This window comes from Lagenorhynchus albirostris, chromosome 16 (assembly GCF_949774975.1).
Source record: "Lagenorhynchus albirostris chromosome 16, mLagAlb1.1, whole genome shotgun sequence".
Lineage (NCBI taxonomy): Eukaryota > Metazoa > Chordata > Mammalia > Artiodactyla > Delphinidae > Lagenorhynchus > Lagenorhynchus albirostris.
In genome coordinates this window covers 70,500,385-70,526,659 of record NC_083110.1, presented here as the reverse complement: position 1 = coordinate 70,526,659, position 26,275 = coordinate 70,500,385, and the positions used below count along the sequence as shown (strand labels likewise).

At 37.9% G+C, this 26,275-nt stretch overlaps 1 protein-coding gene across 2 annotated transcripts in view; it reads left to right on the top strand.

Annotated features, from left to right (window-relative positions):
* The window catches only part of SHTN1 (shootin 1), a 101,653-nt gene extending 75,682 nt beyond the window's left edge, over window positions 1–25,971 (top strand). For both annotated transcript variants that reach the window (XM_060126458.1, XM_060126459.1), the window contains 3 exons: window positions 4,934–5,054; window positions 9,383–9,575; window positions 24,260–25,971. In XM_060126458.1, the coding sequence (XP_059982441.1) occupies window positions 4,934–5,054; window positions 9,383–9,575; window positions 24,260–24,482 (537 nt within the window). In that variant the 3' untranslated portion in view covers window positions 24,483–25,971. The remainder of the gene's footprint in view (window positions 1–4,933; window positions 5,055–9,382; window positions 9,576–24,259) is intronic.
* The last annotated feature ends 304 nt before the right edge of the window (window positions 25,972–26,275 follow it).

Sequence of the window (26,275 nt, the reverse complement as noted above, 5' to 3'; positions counted from 1 at the left end):
AATCATTGTTTCCTGTTCTTGTTCTCCAATACTTGTATTACAACTTGAAGATAAAGTGTCTGGCCAGATGTGAGGATCAGTACATGCTTATATAGTAGATATATTATAAATATAAATATAGTAAATAATGTTATAAGTAAATCTATACATAGATTACAGTAGATTTATTTATAAGTAAATCTACGATAAAGGTAGTAGATAATAGTATATTGTATAGTAGTCTCTCACATGGATAGTGCTTAACTTTGGGGCATGAAAGTGGAATTCTTGGCACCTAAATATAAATCAGAGATTCTTCCCAAATATTTTAGCATCAGAGTCATAGTCTGCTTTTCTCACAGTTTTGAAAAGTCATGATAAATTTGGATAATAGAAGTTCCTTTCTTCATGTTACGAATTTCATTTTCTAAAAGTAATTCACATCCGTTAGAGAACATGCTTAATGCCCATCTCTAGTCATATTTCTTCTTTCCAAAGTATGAGATTTTGCCAACAAAATAAATGAGTACTGCCCTGTCTGACAGTTTCTGTCGGAGACAAATGCCTCACTTAGAAAATGTTTTGGATACTAAGAGCTTTATTCTCAGATCTTGTTAGAGTCTCAGTACCAGTTATTATGCACAGTAAGTCAACAAACATGGGGGCGGAGGTAGAGCTAATATTCCCATGTTCGTTGTTACTGTGCTAATTATGCATTGCATGCAGACATCCACATAATTGTGGTAAACAAAATTATTTTCATCAAGCATGAAACAGTAGACTTAACTCGGAATGGCTTAATTAGTTTGCTATAGTTTTTAGGTGAGTGGAATTAATACTAAAGAGAGGTATGTAGCACTGGCTAACAGTAGTGGTCTACCTACAGAATAAAGTATTAAAACCATGGAAAAAGTATGTAGTTATTATCTAATGGATTCTTTGGTGAGAAAATTTTGTTATCCAGTGTTCTGTTAAGGAGAATGCCCTATGACAGTCCTTTTTGTTGTCTCTACATTGTAATGCTAATTTTTGTTCATGAAAATGCCCCCAGGGGCATTTGGAGGTTCTAGGGTCATAGCTCTGATCCTCAGTGAAAGAGTAAACTTCACTGTTTGTTTTTTAAGTCAGGTTTATTTGAAAAATCAGACATCTACATGAGATACATATGATATTTGATTACCCAGGTTACCCCACTTGCTGATAATGCTGGTTGGTAGCAAGTTTACTGAAAATCACAGCATTGCTTTTAAAGATCATGTTCACTATACAATCATACTCACTATAGTTTTGTGCCACTTCAAGGAGAGAAATTTGTGAACAGATTTTTGTGGAATAACTTAACAAATTATAAAAATTGTCAAAACATCTTTCTTTTCTTCAAATTGCCCTCATCCTCTTTTGTCCTGGATTTATCATTAGATTTCTCTACTTTACATGGCATTAATGTGTATCACTAATAGCTGTTATTCTTTGCATTAAATTTTTTTAAAGTGGAACTCACGATGCTCTCCCGTACTCTTCTGTGCCAAATGGCAACTTTCCACTACTACCACAGACGTTTCCCTTGAGGGATGATGGATCACTTGTAACTCCCAGTCACTTGGGGCCAATAAACCATACTTCTTTTAGGAGAGAAAGGAAGCCCCTATCAGATGGGGCTCTATTGGTGCTTCTTGCTGGAGTTCAGACTATTAGTATTATCAGAATTTAGTACCCAGCAAAGTACATGACACGAACCTCACAGTTGTGGCATGTGAGAAACAAACATGAAAAGAACATAAAAAGTCTCCAGATTGTGTACTGAAGTGGAAAGTGAGCACCTGTACCAAGAGATGCCAAGAAACCAAGAAGCTCTGTGTTCAGTTCTACTGCAAAACAGAAACCAGGAATGAACTCAGTCTGGGGGTGTTTTTACTGCAATGAAAGTGACCTGAGTTGTAAGCCTACTGCTGAAACTTAGCACATGGGTAGAAAACACATCTCGTGTTTGGGGGAGTTGGAAAACCTCACTGTCTTTTGAGTTGTACACTTTTCAAGCCAATTTTTAAAGTCTCAATGTTGACTGAACTTATTCTTCCAAGTCTATTTACACTTAATTTTTAAAGTTGTGTATTTTGTGGATAAAAAATATATAGCTATTTCTCATAGTCACACAAGGGTTTCTTTTTTTTTAGGTTTCGCAAACCTCTTGAGCCACACCAGCCATTTAAAAGCCACTCTAAGTGGAAATGGGCATTTCCAAAGAATAAATCAACAGAAATTAATCAGAAAGTCTCTTCTCAAGTTCAGTTGCCTCTAAATCAAAGAGACAAGAACAACTTTTTAAAAATTCACTTTTAGGTCTTTTTTGAACATCTTCAGTTTTTCAAATTACCCAGGAATTGTTGAATAGTTAATTTTGTTCCCTGACAATTAGAGTTGTTGGTATTATGAACATTTATCTAACATGGGGATTAAGACTGTTAAATGATGAAAGCGGTTTGGAGTAGAAATAGAAATTAGAAAAGTTAAGTTCAAGGTCCAGCCCTATCACTGACTTACTGTGGGACCTGGCCCAAAACGCTGAGGATCACTGATTTATAGGATTCTCTTTTCTGTGAAGTGAAGGAATTGTATGTACCACGTGGTGATTTGTGATTTCTCTAATTTTATGATTATAATATAAGTAGATAATTAAGACAGTCTTGGTACTTCATTAGCTGAGCTCCTTTATCACGTCGGTTGAGATCCATACAGAAACCTTTCCTCCATAATTGCCTCCATATTTAAAGTTTGCTCCTATACTAACCTAGTCAACCGCCTTGGTCAGTGAATGGAGAAAAAAATTGGGAATTCAAGGATTAGAACTTGGAAAATGAATTCCTTCAGTATCAGGTGCGATGAGAGGATAGCTCACCACAGTCAGGAGTTTGGGGAAGTAATGCGGTTATCCAAACAAAAATAGAGACTCTTGTGAAAGGTAAATTCTTCAATAAAAGATATCCTTGGAAGGTATATGTGTATGTACATGTACATACACACATACACAGACACGTATCTTTTTCTTGAATTAACTCTAGCCATTGGGAAAATCACACAGAATGTCCTTGATGTTCAAACAGTCTGGTAGTTTGAGTGATTTTAGTAAGGGCCATAAGTTTTTCTGTTTACAAATGATAGAACTTTTTAAAAATTATAAACACAAATGATTTGGGAATAGTTTTTCTAATACATTAAAAAAAATCTATCTGAATTGGTTTTAGTTGTGTTTTCGTTACCTTATCAGTGTTAATCCTACCTTACTATATAACTCTTTGATGAGTGGGTACAGATCTGCATTGTTAACTGTTAAATAAAGAAATCATCTAATTTTTTAAATTATAAAATAAGCTATTATAGTGTTACATGTAATATGATTTTCCTTTAATGTATTTTATGAATTTTTGCAATAAATCCAAAGTAGAAAGAGGTTCTTCCAGGGGGAAAGTATCAGATGCCTGATTAAAATATGAGCCTTAAGAATTTTACACATCAGTTTTGGTTAGCTAGCTGACAGCAGAGGAATATAATCTCCTAATCTTGTTGGTCAGTTTTCCCAGCAACAGACTGCTTTTCTATAACTTTGTGCAGTTAGGGAGAAAAACACCTTTCTAACCGAACCAACATAATAACCTATATCATGTGAGATTTGTAACTACCTAATTTTACAAGCTACTTTTTTTGTTTTATAGGTTAAAGAAGAAACATGAGTTACCATTTTAGCTAGTAGGATTCTTAGAATCGTTCAGGGAGTTGGCAGGGGCAGGGAGCAGCGTTCAGGCAAGCCCATAGTGAGCTGAAGTGACAAAGGCTGGCCTACTTGTTAGCCTGGGTGGACAAAGCCTGCCTTCCGACTCTGGCCTGAAGTCTGGCAAGTTATACCTGACTTGAGGTTCTGATTTTCTCTGATCAAAAGATTGTGGTTCAGCTGGGTTTTTATTCCCCCCTAAGCCTGCGGCACAGCTGAGGAGGGCTCTTTCAAAGAAATAGGGGGCATTTCTTAGAAAAGAAAATGGACCATTTGTAATGGTGGCGTGCTAAATCCTTACCCCTTAAATCTACGAAGAAGTGTGTCACCCAGTGTTCTGTACAAACACTTGGCTGGTAATGGAGATAGAAGACCGTAGCTCTCCCTCCATAACATACTTCCTGGAGGAGCCAGGGCAGGGGAGCACTGCCTGGGTCTTCCTCTGTCCTCTTGAAAGTCAGTACGCCTTTCAGCAGGAGCACAGCTTTATGGCATCTCTTGTTTCCTTCAGTGTCTTCCGGGTGCTGAGTAATCCATTCATTCACTGCCTCCTCTGTTCAGGAGTGTGGGATTACGGCGCCGGCCCTTCCTTGCCTCCCTGTAGACTGTAGCCTTTGCTCTTTCACAGAGAAGCGAGGTGTGCTCAGCGTAGCACCTCCTGGGTTAGGCCGCCGGAGAGCATTATGTGCTTCCTTCGGCAGCACGCCTTGTCACCAGGTGTGCGGCCAGGGTCATTCTCTCTGAAGAATCGGCCACATTTTTCAGTGCCGCAAGGATTTGGGTCAGTAACTCATGGCTGCCATGTCAAGATAACCTTCTAAGGTGAGTTCAGTATATCTGTTTTCTTCTCCGCGTGGTCGACCAACACACATCAGAATCTTAATCATCAATGTGCAAGTACCTTCCCACCACTGAATTTCATATAGTTAGCCCATCAAGAGGTATTCTTGTGCTGTTCTTTTGCTACGAAAGCTAACATCTTACATCATCAGTAGCATCTTCTTAAATGATCCAACACTGTGTGTTAAAGATATGCACATTAAAAATACATATATAGCAAATTCATTTTAGTTCCTAATTCCATTCAAATTCTGGTAATGTTTTGGTGGTTTGACTTTTATATTCTTTTGTGTATTGTATTAAGACATTAACCTTTTTGTTTTTGTTTTTGTTTTGTTTTCACTTTAGGGGACACTTAACAAATCCACTAGTTCAAGAAGCTTAAAATCCCTTCACATTGAAAACAGTGAAACTGAGTTAGAAAGGATTTTGCGTCGCAGAAAGTTGACAACAGAAGCAGATAGCAGTAGTAAGCTGGTTTGAATTTTCCACGGTTCTACTCTTCCTCTCTGAAGCATCTTCCTTTAAGTGTCTCTTTAACATAAAATGATCTTTTAAAAATTATTATTAAATTTTTTTATGTGAATGAGAAGTATTGGATGGCAAAGGTACTTAATGGGTATCTCATAAGAGTGCTTATGTATTTTTATTTATTGGTATGTTTATTTATTTGTAGGGAATCAGGCTTTTATGGATATTGTTTGCTTAAGGCAAGATGCCCTTTGGTAAAGACATCCGGGATGGACTTTGGCAACAATGTAGCATTGAGTAAAGGCTCTGGAACCAGAAGGCATGAGTTTGAATCCTAGCTTTGCAGTTTACTGCTTGCCCTTTAAGCAAATTACTCAACCTCTCTGTGCCTCAATTTCTTCATCTATAAAATGAGGATAATAAAAGCACCACCTCATAGGATTATTCTAAGGATTAAGTCAATATATTTCAATATATAAAAATTGCTTAGCACTGTGCCTGGAACAAAGAGCACAATAGTTAGTAATAATAGTCGTAATTACAAATCAGTTACAAATGCAAAGAAATCGTCTTTATTTTTCATATCCATTTTGTTTATTGTCCCTGCCTGTGAATCAAGTGAATGAGAAAGTCCAGCTCTGTCATCAACTATAAATGACCATCTGAGCATCTTGAGATCACAGTTTGCATTGGTATCATGATATGCGTGTATTAGACTTCAAAGTGTGTTTCAGAACTCACTTTGTATGTCTTCAGTTTTTTTTCCATCAGCTTGATCATGGGAATTAGCAGAAACCTTTATGAGGTTTTCCCCTTGTTGCCAGGAGGCTGCTTTTGAAAAACTCCCCTAAACTAAAATTAATAGCAACCACAGCTAATGTACTGAATCTTTTAGACTCTGTTCAATCAACTCCAATTAGTCTATTGTAACAGTTTAAATTTGCATTGTTGTCATGTCTATCAAGTTTAAATTGCTAGAATATTAAGGATTTGGGTTTTTGATAATCAAGCTCTAGCTTTCATGTAGGGATTTACTCAATGGAGTAAATTGGTTCCTTGAACCAGAAGCAGCATAATATCAGCCAAACCGTTTTTATAAAAAGATGAAGACTTTGTGCCCTTCTTTAAAAAAAAAAAATTAGCCATTCAGTTTGTTCTAGAAATTCTGCTGTTAGTATCCTGTAAGAATTACCACCACCCCACGCCCAAATAACCAACTCTCAGGAAAACTAAGGGATGCCATAAGAGACTTTTTTCCCCCTTATGTTCGCTTTACAAGAATTTACCAGCCTCCATAATGAATTGTTATTCACTTGTGAGTTAGTGCTGTGACTTTTCCAGCATTTCATCCTGAAAGTATTCATGTAGTTTTCATTAATTTTTAGGACTTTGCGAATGCCATTTTTGTGCTCTGTCATTTACATTTTGTATTTTGCCACTGACCTTTTTGTTCCTCCAGAAACATTCTTTCTTCACTCACTTAGTCAAACTTGCAGCACTCACTATTTCAGAGTTAGTTTTCCATGGGAGAAATGAGGAAACATTTTTATTTTAGTCAATATGAAGATTTGAGTATTTCAAAGTGTGGAGAAAGGTAGGAACACATTTTATGGACATGGTGAGACTCTTTCATTTTACTGATTATATTCCACCAGTATACAAATATTCAAGGTATCATTTGAGGGAAGTTAGAATAAGAGATACATATTCAATAGAATCATTAATATTTGGATAGAGAAATAAGAACTGTGTAATTGGCAGGATGGAGAGGAAACATACTGAAGGGAGTGACTTGTAAGTGAGCAGAAATTTTCTTTTGAGCTCCCTAGTAGCCAAAGCCAAAAAAAAAAAAAAAGGGGTGTGTGGGGGGATAGAGAGGACACAAACTTACAAACTCTATCATCTAGTAAAAGAAATAACTTATTTTTTTTACATGGTTCAAATGTTTTGCAAGCATCAAACTGGCAGAGGTATTTACTATGTAATCTTTTTATAAAGGTCATGGAATGAGAAAATGAAAATTCCAGGGGGCAAATAAGATGCTAAAGTAGCACAACTGCATAGTGGGAGCAAATTACAGAGAGAAGTTTGATAGGTTTGTTCCTCAGGTCCATTTGAATCTCTGAGATTTTTTTCTTCTGCACACAAAGGGTTATGGAAAGGCTAAAGGTGAGATTACAAAGTGGAGAAAGGAAGCATCATAATTGAGGCAGAGGCAGCCTGAGGTTGGCAGAACTCATATCCCAAGTTAGTATCTCCCTCAGGGGCCACAGAAACACCTTTTTCTTTAGAATTTTTCTTACGGGGCTAACTGGTATTTCCTTGATTTACCTAGACTGTGGGCTACAAAACTTACATTTCTAAGAGCAGCAAGTGCCTCTTGGAAAACATTGGACTGCTTAAATAGGATGCAATAATAATAGTGTTCATCATCATCATCATCTTAAACATTAGGCATTTTTCTTTATTTCTTTTTGTATGTAAGAAAAATAACAGCTCTGGCTCAGCTCACCCACTCTCCCTCCTTTTGAATTGGCTTCAGTTGCAGAACAGCAGCAGGCGTTGGTGTGTATTCAGAAACAGATCTTGCTTTTCTACAATGACAGATTGTTTAAAGCTATCTATAGTATTGCAGTCAGCAGTTACCCAAGGGCTGAGCAGAGCTGCTCTGAAGCACATCTTACGTTCAGCTTCATATTTATACTTTGAGGAATGAACTTTCTTGATCTTTCTGCCCTTTTCTCTTTACCCCCACATCCCCATGCAGCGTGAGGCTTGTCACAGGCAGGAGGGAAGGGCCTTTTGAACCAGAATATTCTATAATGTCACAAATTTGTCTGCTCAGACGGTACAGAAGAAATAAATGAGAAAGGCAGACACTGATGCTTTGTGAGCTGAGGCTTTCTACCAGACCAGGGAGGATCTGTGTCTCCCACGTGGAGTAAGTCTAGAGGAGCTGCAGTAACAGCATGGCTGCACAATTTCCCAGCCCCTCTTAGATAGGTTTTTCAAATTATAACGTCATTTTTGGAGTTCATATGTTTGTTATACTGCATCAGACACATTCATATACAAATGTAAGAATAAAATTCCAAAGCCTAATATTAATAATCAAGGATTAGCTAGCATTTTGGATTGTACCCACCAGTCCTTTCCATTTTAGGAGATGATCTGACATTTCTTAAGGATATAGAGAGTCCCAAGTTTTTCTTTTTTTTTTCTTTTTTTTTTTTTTTTTTTGCGGTATGTGGGCCTCTCACTGCCGCGACCCCTCCCGCCCCGGAGCGCAGGCTCCGGACGCGCAGGCTCAGCCGCCATGGCTCACGGGCCCAGCCGCTCCGCGGCATGCGGGATCTTCCCGGACCGGGGCACGAACCCGTGTCCCCTGCATCGGCAGGCGGACCCTCAACCACTGCGCCACCAGGGAAGCCCAAGTTTTGCTTTTTTTTTAGCCTCACCTTTCAGGGTTGTTCTCTAGCTTATTTTTTTAGACGTTCTAATTTTATTTGTACATTCGTGACAGTTCATAAATTGCTTCGTTTTAAAAGGATTCCTTCTGAAGTTTCAAGAAAGACATACTAGAGTCTTGCTTTGAAAAAACTGTCTAGGATAGTATCTTCCTAACTGAAGATAGAAAAAAAGTAATGATGGAGCTTAGCTTCAATGCATAGAAGTTTTAGACTGATATGCCAATAATTGTAGTAACAAGCCCTATTATAGTTTTCTGATCCTACCCAAAGAGCAGAAAAGTCCAAAAGGTAAACAGCCAAACTCTTTGCCACTTAATTTTTATAATCCTGTGTCTGTATTTTAATAGGAAATAAACCCACTTACTTCTCAATCACATTAAAATGAAAATGTTCATAAAAGCTATTTAAGGCTCAGGAAGCCTTCATGAGCCTTTTAAAAAGAGCTTTTTGACATCATTCCATTTTCTGTTTAAAATCAGAGCTGAGTTTTGGAAAGAATTAACTCTTGAGAGGCCAAATGATTCAAGTAGAGCTGTCAGAAAGCCATGCTCTGTGAGAAGTAAAGACTTCACAGTTCCAGTATTACTAAAGGACTCTGGTCAGTTGAGGAAACCATGGCCTGGGGTTTTAGAGTTTGTTAAAGGTCTGTACACAATTTCTCAGCGTGGTCCTGAAAAGCAGGAGTACCACCAAAGCAGAGCAGATTTCTAATAGCATTTTCCAGCATGCTCTTGAAATTTTAACAAAACTTGGCCTTTTCACTTCCTGAGGGATTTTCAGCTCATCTGTTTTTCAGTACCATATTAATAAGCATCGAACAGAATTATTAAACTTGAGGTATGTGTTTGGTTTTAAGGTCCAACTGGAATATTAGCCACCTCAGAGTCCAAATCCATGCCAGTGTTGGGTTCTGTATCCAGTGTAACAAAAACAGCCTTGAACAAGAAAACTCTGGAGGCAGAATTCAACAGCCCGTCCCCCCCAACACCTGAGCCAGGTGAAGGGTCGTGTAAATTGGAAGGATGCACAAGTTCCAAGGTTACATTTCAGTAAGTAATGATGCTCTTTACTAAGTAGTGTGTAGAAGAATCTGTGATGACTAATTTGTGTGTTACTTTGCTTTGTTTCTCCTTAGATAGAGATTTCAATTTGGTTAGCCAATAAATACTCTTCTTCCTCTGTTTGATGAGCCAACTTTTGATTCCAGGCTCCTAGCTTAGAGGTCTTATTCTGATGCAAAGCAGACATGTATAAAGAGAATTCCATCCCTAAGCTGGTTTGGTAAAATCAGATTCTTCTTCTACACAAAGAATTGACTTGGATGATCCTTATTCAGCATCAGAAGACACTTAATCATTCTTTCAAGATTAAATACTTAGATCATCCCTCTTAATGGTTCATGAGCAGCCAAAGAAGATACTAGATCTTCAAACTTACTTTGAAGGGTATGTTTTTACAGCCTTATTTTCTAATTCTCAAAGATGTGCCTTAATATTGCTCTATTCTGAGACTGAAAACACGCTATGTAAAGAGTTACCTATATATGGCTTGAAAGTGGCACTTTGATTGACAAAGAATTAATCCTGCTATTGAATGTGTTTCAGACAGATCTGGTGGAGGATCAGTTTGTTTTATAACAATGGCAAGCTCTTTTTGAAATTAGTCTAGTTTTGCTTTAGTTCTCTTGCCAGGATGTCAGCTGGTTTGTCACATAAAGAAAAGGAAGAGGTGAGACAAATCAGATCAGCAAATATTGTAATCATGGTTAATTAAACCTTTGATTTTCCGTTCTGTCAGGGGAGAAAGAACCCTTTTTTGTAGCTGTACCTGTCTTAGTTTAAAAGGTGAAGCCTGGACAAATGAAGTTGCGATTCAGTTTAGATCTATTTTTGCCAACTGGTATTTTCTTCCAGTCTTGCGTTTCTCTTATTGGTACTATTAACTTTTTTCCCCTCTTTTGGAATGAATGACCTTCTTTGCTGATTTACAGTTTTATCTAATTTCATTGTGTTTAAAAAGTACATTTTCTCCTGCAGTCATGTGTTTTCTTTCTTTTGACTGGAGTCATTTGAACAGTTCTAACAGAAAAATGATCTATATTCATTCTTCGTCTGTCCTATTAAATTTGTTTAGCACCTAATTTGACACCAACAGTCTGGCTGCATTTGAACCAGTATCCAGACACAAAAGCAATTTGGCTGAGACAACTTAGTTTCTGAGAAATGCTATAGTGTGTGTGTATAGATTTTTTTTTCCTTTACCATTTTACACAGATAATCTTAATCAGAAAATACTGCAACTCCTTCCTTCTTTTGTCTGCCTTTTATTCTCCAAAAGTAAGTGGAAATTACATTTCCAAGAAAGGAAATGAAATAATTGCAGACCCAAGGTCTGCAAAATGTGTGCTGAATTGACAGTGAAAAGGATCCATTTGTTGACAGACACAGTTGTTAGATGCCATAAAGGCCTATGTGAAGCTCAATTTATTTCTCATCTTGCTTGTTCAATGACTGTTTAAGAGACACGTTTCTATTTAATTTATCTACTTAAAGCACTAATACAAATACTCTGTGCTACTGTATTAACTTTTAAACTTTGTAATCTAATGCTTGATTATTCAGTTCTTGACATGCTTTAGCTGAAATAACTAACGCCATGCATTTTCATATTGACAGTCATTTACCAAAGAAGAGTGCCTTTCTGAAAAACGTGTTTCTTAAGTACAATTAGACTATCCAAATGAATCCAAGTGTCTTGTGTATGTACATGGTAATTATTCACTTCCCAGACGTGCTTCATTCATTTATGTTTAAACCTAGCTTTTTACTGAGTAAAAGAACTTAATGTAGTCATATGTAAGCTTTAAAAGTAAAAACTCATGGGATTTCTCAGGATTCCCTGAAAGAGGTTTAGCTACCAGGAATGAGAAGGGTTATTTTCAGGCTGTTTCTGGCTGGCTTTGGCTAGCAGGTTCATTCTGTTATACTAGCCATAAGGTAGAGGCAACCACATTGTCTTACCTCATAGACCTGATTTGTCACTTTGAAGTGAGATCAGCAGTTAAAAAGTGCAAATGTTCCCTTTGCTTGTAAAAAGTGCCTTTGCTCTCTGGTAATGGCACCCTTATTTTGATCTGTGGCGACACCACCGTAGTGTTTTTCAGGTGAGTGGTATTATCGGCTCTTGACAGGGAATCAAGGTCAAGGGAGGATATCAATCACAGTAGGCTCTAATGCATTACATTATTGTGAACACACACACACACACACACACACACACACACACACACACACACACACACACACACACACACACACACACACACACACACACACACACACACACACACACACACACACACACACACACACACACACACACAGTCCCTGCCATTCTTACGCTCCCTTCCACCCTCCACTTTGGTCTCTGGCCTAGAATCATTCCACCCCAGCTCTTTGCTTTTGCTATCCCCTTTGCCTCAGATGCCCTTCCCCCAGTAGCTGCACTATCTCACCTCTGTCATTTCTTTGCTCAGATGTCATCTTTTCAATGAGGCCTACCTACCCTGACCACCCTATTTAAAATTGTAACTCAACTCCCTTAAACTCTGATTCTCCCTTACCCTACTCCATTTTCCCCCATAACAGTTATCTTCTAACGTATTACATACTTTATTTATTATATATATGCTTATTTTCTCTCTTCCCCTCCTAGAATGTAAACTCCATGAGGGTAGGACATTTTTTTGTCACTGGTGTATCTCAAACACCTGGAAAAACTCCTGCCTTATGGTAGGCTCTCAGGAAATACTTGTTGAATAAATGAATGAATGAATAAATACATTTTTAGTATCAATAAAACAGCAGAATATCAATTAATTAGAATACTCAGTTAACCAGCATTCCCCCATTATTCAGCAGTCACACATATACACATATATGTGTACATAAATATTAGATATTTTGGTTTATTTGGTTGCTTATTTGGGTTTTTAAACATTTTTTAAATGCCTAGGAGTCATTTACATTCAGTTTTGCATATCTTCTGCATCTTTGAACCTATACAAGATAAAGTTATCAGAGACAACAGAATACCCAGTTGTAAAAGAAAGATTCGGCTGTGCTCACTGCCTCAGGTGGACAGGAAAGTTTGCTAACCTACTAAGAAAACTTTTAAAGTGAAGGAAGAAACAAAGATGTTTTCTGCATAAGATCTTCACTTACCCAGAAAATTAAATAGCATCAGGCTATTCCCAGAAAGTTTATTTTCCTTTTAATTCCTAAAATCAACATATGTGTATGTTCCAAATTACTGAGTAACTTCTATCTGGTAAATTGTAGAGCCAGAGAGATATATGGATTTATTTCTTAGGAACTTATGAGACAGCAAGAGACACCTTTAATACTTAATTGCAAGGATTAATTAAAATTAACATTCTTGTCACCAGTCTGAGCAAGCAGGGTTTTTTTTTAAGCAAAAAGAAGAAAAAGAAAGAAAAAGATAATCAGGACTTGGAGAAGCCTAATTGTTTCTATTTATCTTTCAATAATAGCTTTAGAAATATTTGTGTCCTCAATTATTTCTAATGAATACATACTATTTAGTAATAATATCTTAAATCTAACAGTGAATTTGAATTTCATTAATTCCGATTAGTTGTTACTCAAACAGGAATTATGCTCATAATCTCCCTTTATGCCATGAGAGGTAAAGAGCTGACCAAGCGAATGGAGAGTATAAGCCTTATTTTTGCTTTCATGCTCTTCCCTTCTGATCCAAAATATTCTGACAGTGTTAAAATAGAGTAAGACTCATTGATTCAAGCTAATCAATGGCTGGGATGGTCAATGTAAAATAGGGAAAATTCCAAATTATAGAATTTTTAAAAGATAACGATTCCATTACTTTCAGACAGCTACAGTAAATAGGCTAACTGGAAATAGGCTAACTGAGTGTTGCACAGGGTCAAAAAAGCCAAGAATGATTTGTATTTTCACCAGTAAAAGCCTGTAGACTGGACGAGGAGTAACAAGGAAACACAGCATGATCCGTTTTCTAAATCAGTGCCTTTCCACATATGCACAGGGTGGCGAGCAGCACTGAATTATTTCCAGAACTCCAGCTCTACAGTGAGACCTCGGGTTCGGATCTTGGGTTTGCTATTTATTATCTTTATGACCTCGGGCAAGTTATTTAATCACGTGGAAGATGAGGGTAATGATACCTACCTTGTAGGGTTGCCACGTAAATTAAATAATTTATGAAAAATATTTCAATAAATTCTTTTTCTATCTTAATATAAAATTATAATGCTGGGGCATTACTGGATTATCAAGGACAAAAGTTAGAGTTGAAAGCTTAGGTACTGAACACCTGGCTTATTGACTGGGCCAGGTTTCCTTGGGAAAATTATGTAACCTCTGTGTTTTGTTTTTGTTTTTTCACTTTTTGTTGTACTGTTTTTCTTATCTAAAATTGAGGCAAGTAGATGAGGCACTCTCCAGAGTCTCTTTCAGCTCTAGAATCCCAATAATTCCTCCCAAATGTGGTTGCTTGATAAAGATGTTCACAGTTAAGATAAAGAACAAGAGTTAAGCACATAGTTTTTACCCCCAACGTGTCTCTCAGTATAGATTTACAGTAAAACACAAACCTAGAAATATAAAATAATTTTTTGAAAAATTTTAATTTTCAAACTACGTCTTAGGAACTTACAAATCCAGATTGAAATGATTGTTATCCTTCAGGGTTATATTCTTAGGGGTCAGGATACTCATTCCAACCCTGTCACTATTGCTCCAAATGCTTTTAGACCTATTTGGATTAGAGATACCTGACCACAGAGGAAATAAATTGGACAGTCTTTCCTATCCATTTATTCTGGGGTGGAAAAAGTGGGTGAGAAGTAAAGAGTGCTTTAGAAAAAAAAAAAAAAAAGAGTGCTTTAGAGCCACTTGGCGGGTTGTGTAAGAGAATTAGTGTCAGTTTTTATCTTGGTCAAAAAATGATATGGCCCATTTTAACCACTACTATATGTTCAACATATGTTTCCAAATGACTTTGGCTTTTGCTAGTTCATTCAGTTTTTGGAAATAGCCATCAGTTTGCCACCATTGCAGATGCATTTTTTAAAATGTGACACAGACCCATGACATGTCTCCCAGCCGTGTGTACAGAAAAGTACCATGCAATACAGTCAAGACAAAGCTTGCTTCTTGAACTCCAGTTAGGTTGACAAGTTCCACATTTACACATTCTGGGGCGTTGATTTAAAGGGTAACTAGGAAGTCAGTATTTCAGAAGCAAACGTAAGTTGAGCAATAAGTAAGAAAATGCAAGTATAATTCCTAGCTATGGGTAGAGTTGTCTTCCATTTTAATCCTGTGTGAGGTACCTGAGACACGTTAGCTCTGTTATCCACAGAATGGGGAGATCTGATGATCTCGAGTGATGTAAGTGAAGTGAATTGGGAAAACATTTGGGGGTAAAAGCCTACAACCTTCCATTGTATATGTTTCGCCTCTTTATTTTTAAAATTTTCTGTTACTCTTTATCGATATATATTAATATATATCCATATTATAATAGCGTTCATCGGAGAGGAAATGTGCTTACATCGCTATAAGCAGGATGTCTATGTTGATTATAGATGGAGGCTATGAGTAACGAGCCAGTTTCCAATTTGGAATTTGCTTTGGTGATGTTTTTTTGTTGTTACTATCGTTTCACTAACATTTATGAAGCCAGTACTTTTATGTGTTGTTTTAATTCTTCCAAAGGTGCTGAGGTTTAGTGACATAAACAATTTGCCCAAAATTCTGTTCCTAATCGATAATTGGGTCAGATTTCATTTGAACCTTCTTCATTCTAACTTCAGAGCCCATGCTTTTGAGCTATAGCATACTGCGTTGAGTGTATTAAGAGCTGTAGGAATGGAAGGGAAGAAAATGACTCTAAGGTTTCTTCTGTAGGAAGCAATGATTCTGTAGTTAAATTGCTCCATTTGCCCTATTCACATCCTGCTCCTCTGACCCTACATACTCACAGATAGTGTCATCTCTTCCTTTTTCTTTCCTCTTCCTAAGGCTAAACTAAGCAATTAATATATCTTTTGCCAAGGGAAGAAAATGTTACCCAGTAAAGCAAAGAATTCTGAAAAGGAGAGCCAATCTGAATTAGCAAGAAGACTTAAAAGAGATTTGGAAAGAAATTGTTTTAGTGTTTTTCATGTCAAATGGCCAATAAAGGGGCATGCTTCACAAATAAACTTTTGGAAATTACCATATTAGAATACCAGCCTAAGCTCCTTTAATCTTTGGCATAAGTTTCATGTACACATTTTTTATTTATTTACATTTCAAACATGCTGAAGATTAGTTCATTCCCAGAAGTCAAATACCTTGAAAATACCTGACTTGAATCACTGGATTAGAAAGGTGTTTTACTAAATGATAATATGACAATATAAAGATGAATCACTGTGAATACAGTTGTTTTAAAACATACATTCTACAGCCCCAAATAAATTTCACTGTTGCATCCACTTTATGCTGCACCTCTGTGAGTCAGCTCCACCTTTGGTCAATTACTGGTTAGCTCCTTTGAGTTTGTGGTGTAGTGTCCATTGTCATCATATTTTAGAACATCTCTGTTTTAAAGAAAGGCAGGACAAATGGGCCTGCAGTATGGAGAAAGAGACAAGCAGATCTTACAAGAGTTCTACATCACAATCAGGCAGAGACCCAAGAGTATCTTGTGTTCTCACAGTCTTGCTTTTTTGTCTCTGAACAGTCTCATCTAGAAGTGGCCTTACTTGTCTGTATTGAGCTTTATTCATCTGTGCTCACTTTTTCTATTAATTACTTTCAGAAAGGTGAATATCCGCCTGACAGTTACAGTTAAACAAGGGAGTCAACCTCAAGGATGATTTGTCATTTCACCTAGTTACATCTCTAGAACCTTGCTTCAAAGGGGAGAACCCAGTTTCCATTGTAACTGGTGTGATTTGCAGTGATTTCATAGCTGTGTCCTCATCTCTTGGTCATTCTCAAAGATGCTTTTAAGCCACAATTGCCAGAGACCCTTCCAGTTAATACTTCTCTAATTCATCATGCCCCTCTTCAACCCCAGAGCTCCCCAAAACTCTAAGCTTTATCAAGCTCTTTAAAATTTCCTTTTCAACCATCAGACAGGCGGCTAGCTTGCCTTTTTTGTTTGGGAGGTCAAAACGGGTCACATTGTGCCCTAGAAGAATTTAAAAAACAAAAACCTATGTAGCAATTACAGGACTTCAATTTCAGTAGAAAAATGACCGTTTCCAGTGCAGCCATTTTTATTTTAATTTGCATTTAATTTCTAGGTCTGTGGTGTCTCTAAATACGTGTGACCTGTGGCCCCGCACAGATTAATTCTTGTAAGATTAATTTTTGTAAATGAAATTGAAAAGTATTGCTCTTTTGCATTGCAGCTGGAGAATCTGAGCTTTTGAAATATGTTACCAAATAGAAATTGAGATTCTTCACTTACTTTAGAGGGATTTGGGTCAACATTTTGTTCAGATGGAAAATAGAGAAGTTTTTAGTGCTTGTGGTGGAAAGAATAGGTTTTCTTCCTGTTACTCCCAACTCTACCATTTCCTCCCCTCCTCCTCTCCTCTTTTCTCTCCTTTTGTGTATGTGTGCATATGTGTATTTGCATGCATGGTGAGAGAAAGGAGGGCACCTTCCCTGTACTTAGCAAACATTTGTTTCTGAGAAGAGACTACTAGCTAGCAAATGAACTGCATGGAAGTTACTGCTTAATCTGATGCTCTTATACAATTAAAGGATTTGCTGTGCTCTCAACTGTAATCTTAGTACGGCTGAATTGTGTACTGACACTGCAGGAAACAGCTCTGCTCAGCAAAGCACTACTACAAAGGTTCTCCATGTGTTCCTGTACATGGACAATTAAGTTTTAACAACAAAATTAGCAGAAGAACTGGATGTTCTGGAAGTTGAGATCTCCTCACTCAGTCTCTTTTTCCTCCCCCCTCCAAAGGAGTTTTCCTGTGGGCTGCCCAGAAGATCCGCCTGTCCGTTTTGTCTTACAGGTGTTCTGAGTTGCCTTACAGACAGCAGCTTCTTCCACATTAATTGTTGAGGCTATATTACACCTAGTGTTAAAGTTCTGTTGCGTAAATCTCAAAATAATTGTTAAAATGCTGCTGAGTAATTGTCAATTCTCTCAAAGAATTAATTGCCTTCTAACATTTGCCTCCAGTTGCAAACACCTATGATTTTAAGAGACTTAGCATAAAATATATCATTTCTCCATGGAGAACCATATTGCTTTTGGTGCTTTGTCATTTTTTTAAAACATCTTTCAATAGTCTGCAGTATTTGTGTTTCCTTTTATTTTTATATAGTGGAGTAGTGGAGACTTAAAATTTATTCAAATAGAAGTCTGGCTAAAACTTAAATGCAATTTCAGATCTGAGGATAAATTGACTTAATTTCTGAAACCTGATAAATGCTTTTCATTTAAAATATATTTTGTCATATAACTGTATGAAAAGTAACACACTGAATGCTTCATGACTTCCTGTCTTAAAAGAGAGTTTAAAGTATATAATATAGTAAATTTAAAGAAAAATCTTTTAAAATTTAAAAAACATTGCTCTGAAAATTAAGAATGAAAATGCAAACATTCTGTGCATGGCAGCTTTCTTGAGGAGCCAGTGTTATTTATATATGGTGTCTCTTGTGGAAGCCTTTATGTTCCTTAAAATATCTCTTTTAAATAATATTCACATTTCATAGCTGAGATCTCAATGGATTTTCCATGGTGACTTAAAGTTGTACAAAATTACAGAAAGCTTAAAAAGTAGCCAAAAAAAGTATCATACACATTTAAGAATCTTTGCCTGTGCTAAAATCAGTCGTAGTTCATGCTTTATCATTGATTTTGCTGGCGAGAATGGTCCAGTTTCCTGAGCCTCCCTGGGCCAGTGTATTTTGAAATCTGTAAATGTGCACAGTCCAGCTTACGCTAGAAGAATAAAAGAACTGGGACAAGGCTTCGTAACGTGCACTGTGGTCTGAGATATAACCCGTGCACTGAGATGGCTGTGCTGCAGTTTTTCCACCAAAGAAACTATGGCTCAGTGTGGACACAGAGGTCTTTGCCCAGCCATTGTTACCTCTGTTAAAAAGGAATTCTTGTTAATCTTATGGCAAATTAGCATCTAGAAGCTGATGTCAGATTTTCAACCATGGCGGTATTCTGTTGTTTACCAATATTATTTTTCATAATTTAAATGCTATCTATTTTTCCCTCAAATAGAAGCTGACCCAAATTGGCAAACTAATTTATTCTTTGCACTAAAACGCAGTTTCAAAAGGTACACAAAGCCAAAAGAAATTAGCTTCGTTTTTTCTACCTTCATTATATTTAAAAGTATTAGAATTAGCAATAATATAGAAAGTATCATCTTATGTTTGAAATTTTATTTTGGTTAAGTTTTGGATAAGTGTGTTAAAATATCCTGAAAAATAGGATGTCTGAGAGAAACAATAAAAACTACCTCTGTTGTAATGCCACTACTGTTCACTGCTGTAGTAACTGTATAAAGGGCTTGGGGGGAAAAAAAAGTAAGACTTCTTATTTTTACACAAGGGAGGATATAAAACTGACTTCCTCTTTGGAGTTTTCCCAGGAAACTACTTTATAAAGACAAATTTAAATCTTGCCGTTTTCTGTCCTCGAAGGTGGTAAATATGATTGTAGCTCTATCCATTTTTATTGTAAATGAAACAGAGTTCAGACCATCCGGCTGTGCGTCATCTGTTGGATGGCTGCCACAGACTAATGCAGGCGTCCCACTGGGAGACCAGAGAAGAACTATACTTTGATTCACCAGATTGTGTTAAATAGTCCAGCTGTTGCGATTTGAAAGATAGTTACCTCAGAAGTGAAATAGAAATGAACTTGACATTTATGCCTCAAACCATTTTTACACTGTTTGGCAGTCAGCTTTTCAGAGGTAGCATTTTATAAAATAACTCTCACTGCTTAAAAGTTTCATTCACTGTAATGTTCAAAATGTCCCACCTTTATATTATCAGTAGAATTAAGCTTGAGTGATATGCAGAATTTGCATGAAATAAGCATTTTCCCCCTTCATTTCGTGAGCTTTGATTGTATTCAGTTGAGCTCAGAACCATGTCTATTAGGACTCTTTTGGGCATTAGTTAATTTGAATTGCAGCTGAAATGTTAGCTCGAATGTTGCTGAATATAATTGGAATGTGGAAAGTCGATTTTGAAAGGAATTTCATTGAATGCAAACCATGATGTGCTTTTTAAAAATTCGAATGCTGCAATTTCATCTCCTGTAACACAGTCTGATAAGTCATTGAGTCCCTTTACTATAAAGTTCAACTTTGGCAATACCGTTTGCAGCTGTTCTGATTCTTCTGGTACCAGTACCAGTTGGAGTCAGCAGGTGGCCTCACCTGCCCCAGCCCTACCTCTGGCCCTCTTGCAGGTGGGGGAGAAGTAACTGCTTTGTAAAAGAGCAACCAAGTTGTACTTGGGCATCAGGCTTCACAGAGTGGTATAGATTGATATATTGTCTCCTAGCTTTTATTTTGCTTTGGGTTTTTCTTTTTGTCTTGAAATAGCACTTAACAAATGATTTAAAATGACCCATGAAAATATCTATTTGATTGGGTTAAAAATCACAAGCAGTATGTTGTGGCAAGAAAAAAAAGTACTGGACAGGAAGTCAAGAGTCCACAATTTTAATCCTGTATCTGCTGTTAACAAATTGTGTGCCCTTGGACAAATCATGTAACTCACTCTTGTTTGGTGTCTTCACCTGACAAATGAAAAGGCTGGACTAGTTCATGTCAGTAATCCCTCTCAGACTGAACATTCCATGATTTTAGTCTTTATGTCACCTATAAAATTTAAGTTTTACTTGGAGATTTTGCAGCATACAGGAGAAGGTCTGCCGTACGTTTTATGAATACTGAATTTTAATTCCTTATTTGTGGTCATTGCTCTTAGATGAAGAATTAAAGAAGAAAAATTGAATGGAACAATAGTATACGGCAATTCCCATTGGATTGTTGCATTTGAGCAGCTGGGATTTTCACCTTGGGGGAGAAGCTTCAGATTTAACCTTGTAGAACCTGCCACTATGGCTGCCTAGAGCAAGAGCCTGGGTTCTTGGCAACATCACTGATGGAGCTTTCTGGCTCTTCCCACGAGATGGGAATGGAGTTAGAAATGAAGCCTAGGAGGAAGGCCCTTCATTCCAGAAGGAGCCCTGGGCAGCTCCCCATGGGAACCAGGAATGGACTTAATGATGTCAAACCAGGAAGAGCTAGCTTTAAGTCACAAAGGAAAAAAAAAAACCAACAAAAAATGAGGGGTAGCTTGAAGGGATGGATTTTATATTTATAGTTCTGAAAGATGAAGCTGAAAACAGGGATTCAGAAAGAATCAGTAAACATGCCAGAATTAGCCTGTGGCATCATTATCGTGTTTTTGGAAGATGCCTTTGGTAAATAGCTGTGTGATGTTGTGGAAAAATCAGGAACAGGAAGATAGGAGCTTCTGATTCTTGTCCTGGCTCTGCCACTGATAAGCTGTATAATTTTAGGTCAGGCTTTCCCTCTCTCCAAACCTCATTTTCCTCATCTGTAAAAGGACTAGTTGGACTAGATGATTGCCATAGTCCCTTTTAGCCTTAAGCCATTGGGATTCCAAGTCAGTGGTCATTATCTTCAAGAAAGTAGTTACTCTGATTCTCAACACATAATTTTCCACTGTGCCAAGTTCAGTGATAATAAAGGTGTTCTCAAATTGGAGTGTACAGGTGACTTAATAATAGATTAATCTATTATTAAGAAGCCTACTTCAGGAAAGAACAGTTCTCTGGACTGAGACAATTCCAGGACAGTTTCAGCCTGGCAATACAAAGTTTCTGAGTTTTCAGTTCAGTCAACATCATTTGTTGCTGTTGTGGAGCCCTGAGAGCTCCCTCGAAGTTTTCAGCCTCCAGCTGATGAAGAAAGCATTTTAGGATGTGTTTACCACCCCTTCATCTGCAGACACACATGGGCATGAGAACTTCCATGGTAGTTCTACAAAAGTGATGAAGGTCAGTATGGGTTGATGGAAGTTGCTCACCTAGAATGAGATGGATACTTCCTTTGCATGCGTAGAGCAGACTGGCTGGCTTCTATACAATGAGGCTTAGACCCAGGGTAGTGGAACCACACTGGGGACTTGACCAGCAGACTTTGTGTGGCTTTGACTGTAACAACTTTAGCTAGGCCAGAACTTGGAACTTCATTTCCGAAAATTCCCTTTCCCATTTGTTTCCAGGTTAGGGTTGTCTACAGGAGAAATTTGCACGAGATTTAGAAAGTGGGAGTGACATAATAGTCTTTTTTTTTTTTTAATGCTCCCAAAAGTCTGCGTAGGGCAGGCTCTTTTACAATTCATGCGCGTTGTCACCTAGTTGGCATGTGGCACAGCTGGCCCACAGTTTCTCCAGCTCCCCACATCTCCCTTCCAGCTTCCCCAAATCTTAGGCCAGGTGCATGTGCAAATTCCATGTGGAAGGGCTCCAGTTTATCCTGCAGCTCATCTGCATCATCGGGATTGGTGACTGTGAAAGACAGGTGCTGCTCTGGTTTGTCCTCAGCTTCTTGCCACTTTTCACCCAAGTTCCTTTTCAGCTGCAAGACCTGCTGATTTCAGGCCCAGCATAATACACAGAGGCAACAGACTCACGTAGACTGCCTAACTAACTCACTCGCTCCATTGCCTGAGGTCTAATGCCTATAATGAATCCTTTATGCCATTCATGGGGGTTTTGCTTCTCTGACCATACCCTAATGGACTGAGCCTTCCAGGTGTTGCCTGGGTCAGAGAGAGTCAAGCCAGATACCAACTACATCCCATATTGATTCCCAACGCACAGTAACAGATATCTTGAGAAGTGGATGGGCCAAGGTAGATGGGCAGTGTCATGGTGTTTTCTAATGACAAGGGTGTTGACAAATCCAGGCAAAAATAAAGGAATCTGTCCTCACTACAGTATAGCTTTCCTCTCAGGTCATCTCTTTGCTTTTACGGCCTCCAAAGAAGACAGTTATGTGCTAGTCACTTATGAATGATGATCAAGTCACATGGTAGAACTGGATAGCCCTATGGAGTGGTTTTCAGACATTTGGACAGATCTCATAGTACCAGGTGATGAAACTGAGGTCACTGGGTTTGAGTTTTGGTACCTGTGGCTGGATCGTGCAGGCCACTTTGTCTCAATAGTTGATCATTTGTTCTGTTACTTCTGTTGTATAAGAGAGACCTTCAGACCTACTCACACCAAAGCCTTGGTTTCTGCACATTCATTCTGAGCCTTTCACACACAGTAGTTCATTAGTATTTGCTCATTTGTTTACTCCACAAACGGATCTGCGCTGGATGCTGGCATAGATCTGTGAACAAAGCTGAACAGTCCACCTCATGGATGTTTACATTTTATTTGAAGAGAGAGACATTAAACAGCTGGTTGCCAGTATTTAATTATAACTGTGGTAAATCCAACAAGGGACAAGTATTAGGTGGTAAGAGAGTGTCTAACCAGCAGATCTGAGCTAGGGGTCAGGGAATAGTAGAAATCAAGTCCTGGTGAGGGGCTGGTAGAGCAATGGGCAGACCCTGGCCAACAGTTCACCAGTACACATCCTGACATCCAGAGGTGGAAGTGGGACAGTGGCGTGCTGGGTCATGGTTAGTATCCCAGCATTTGCCAAGAAGACCAGATAAGTCTGAATAGCCTCTGCCCTGCCTACTACACACCCTTCAACCTCCAGGCATCAGGTCAGCAGTCCAGTACCTTCAGATGATGGCTTCTGACCTGACTTCTGAGAGGACTAGGTGCCCACAGCCTAATTTCCTGACACGTGAAAAGAGAAGAGTGTTTCAGGACATCTGTTTCCACAAGGAAATTGTTGCCCATTTAGCTTGAGAAGCAGTAGCTTCTTAGAAGAGAAGAAAGGGAACCTCAGTGGAAAAAGAAACTGCATTTGAAATTCAATAAGAAATTTCTCAAACATGATTCTCCTTTTTTAGAAAAAGTGTATGGTAACTTAGCATTTCAACTTCTTCTCTGGATTCTCCCATCTGCTTTTGTTCCTTCCCTCATACCTCCACAGGTCTGACCAGAGTTGTTCTTGCCAGTAATGGCAGCAGCTGGCATATCTCTCAGCTGCCCATCAGGGATGGGAGTGGTTTATTTCCCTCCTTGCTGCAGTCTTAGAACTAATCTGCAATCACATGTACCCCGGCACACAAGGGAGGGGTTAACTCGCTCCTTCCAGCTAAGTGGGGGTGGGACAGGAGTCTGGGGGCGGCAGGCAGTGGGGAGGTGGCACAGAGTATCCGTGAGCTTTGTGCTTCTGTGAGAAGAGCATGCAATTAAGCAGGTAGGTGCATTTGGCTTTTTAACATTTATGCAGTTAATTGCTCTTTTTCCGTCTTCTGGCCTTGTGCTCCTAATATGTAATCTAATAGCTTTTTTTTTTTGTAATGGCTGGCACCTCAAAGACCACTTTTTGCATGTTGATTAGACTTAGAACGTTTTGGGGTTTTTGCTCATCTGAATCCAGGAATCTGAAAGATAAATGTTTTCTCTCTCTGCTTTTAATTTTTTTGTTTAACTGTTCATCCCCTAGGCCTCCCAGTAACACTGGATGCAGGAGACAATACATTGGCAGTGAAAAACAAGCTGAACCAGTTGTAGTTTTAGATCCTGTTTCCACATATGAACCCCAAACCAAAGACCAGGTCGCTGAAAAAGATCCAGCTCAACACAAGGATGATGAAGGTGAAATTAAACCAGAAGACAAAGAAGACAGTGTTGAAAAAATAAGAGATACAGACAGCTCCAACTGCTGATCCATAAACCAGAAGGCGGATATGTTCAGAAGTCCTTTTCAACAAGCACATGATTTAGTTTTGGTGTATTGGCAAGGGCTATAGACATTCTGTTCTTGTCACTGTATTCAGAGTACAGGTTCTTTTTTGATGTCACTTTTGTAAGTTCACTTATAAGTAAGCTATTTAGCAAAGTACACATTCTTTGTAGTTTTTTTAAATCTTTATAGGGATAAGATTTTTTTCTAGTTACTGTATTAAGTGTGACTTCTTTTAGAAGTTTACAAAAAATTCATGTCATCTTTTTAGGTAATGTGCATACCACTAATCAAATGTAATGATGAAAGTTTGCAGCACTTGTGTGTAATTGGATAAACAGAAGTGACTAGCTTAAGGTGATTTTAAAAGCCCCCAAAGAAGCTTCTGTTTTGGGTCTGATCCTTTTTTGATGGAGAAACTTCAGTAGCATGGAAATGGTTAGGCACTGTGGCATACAAATTGCTTTCTAAAATATACTGAGATAAGCTTAAAATTCAGGAGCTGATGTCAAACTAGTAGTCCCATACCCAGTGTTAATTACACACATTATTAACTGGGGGATGCAAAACACATACTATTGATTGTGTCCACAGCCTCCCAAGGGCTTTGGGGGGAAGGCTCTAGTGGCCAGAAGGCAGAACTGAGGTGAAAGTCCAAACCCTGAATTAATAGAGTATTATCTTGATAAGCCGCGTGCTCTGTGCTGTGAGTTAATTGTTTTCTCATGGACTCATGTGGCACAAGGACCATATTTTATCACAGTTCTTATGTACAGTGAAGATGGGTGACAGGCATACAATTGTCTTGCTTCACTGCTGTTCTACATTACACAGGTCTGTTGTTCTCTTTAAAGAAATTAGGTGGTAGTCTCTAAAAATACAATGTTTCAGTCTACCACAGTGAGTAATACAAATGTAATCAGGGATAAAAAAAACACTTATGCAGCTTTTCAAAGTTGATTGTTTCAAAACTGGTGTTTGTTTAAAATAAGTGGTAATGTACTTGAGTGCATTTTTTATGACAGTGATTCAGTAATGGTAATTTTACTATTAAAGAAAGTGAAAGGTTTCGTTTTGTTAGCATAGCTCAGCATGAAGCTGTCAGGTGTTTCTCACCTAAGGGCAAAAGAAAATGATAGTAATAATTGCAGTAGTTGTATTTTATTTTGCACGTATGCTAAACATAGGCTTGAAAAGGTGAATAGGCAGGTAAATGTACTTCCTAAATTTGGAGATAATTATCTTTCTGTAGGCTCGTTATGCTTGATTGTTTCCATGTTTTTCCAGTGATGATTTTACAGTTACTTATCAGTTACTCATAGGGAATTAAAATGTAATGTTTTTCAACTGTGATTTCCCCTAATTGAATAATACTGCTATATGATATACTAACTACAAACTGCATTAATTCACTTAAACAAGTTCTGTTATGCTGTGATTTGAACTCTCCTCACCACACTTATTAAAAAGCACCAACAGTTTCCTATTAAAGGTCAATTGTGGTTATTGACATTTTTGGTTTAGTTCCCCAAACTTGACATTCTTTAATATGAAAATTGTGTAAGACTTTATAACTTTAGTAATTTTTAATAATCCACAAAATGGTTTATTTTGAGGAATTCTATTCTTTGTTTCTTCCTGCTTTCTGCATTCCTGTGTCTGTTACCAGTCTGCTGGCATGTGTCTTACACATATTTAGGAATATAAAAATATGTACTCTTGTCATTCCATATTTAATCACACACCCTTTCCAGGGTAAGGAGTTAACCATTTGTG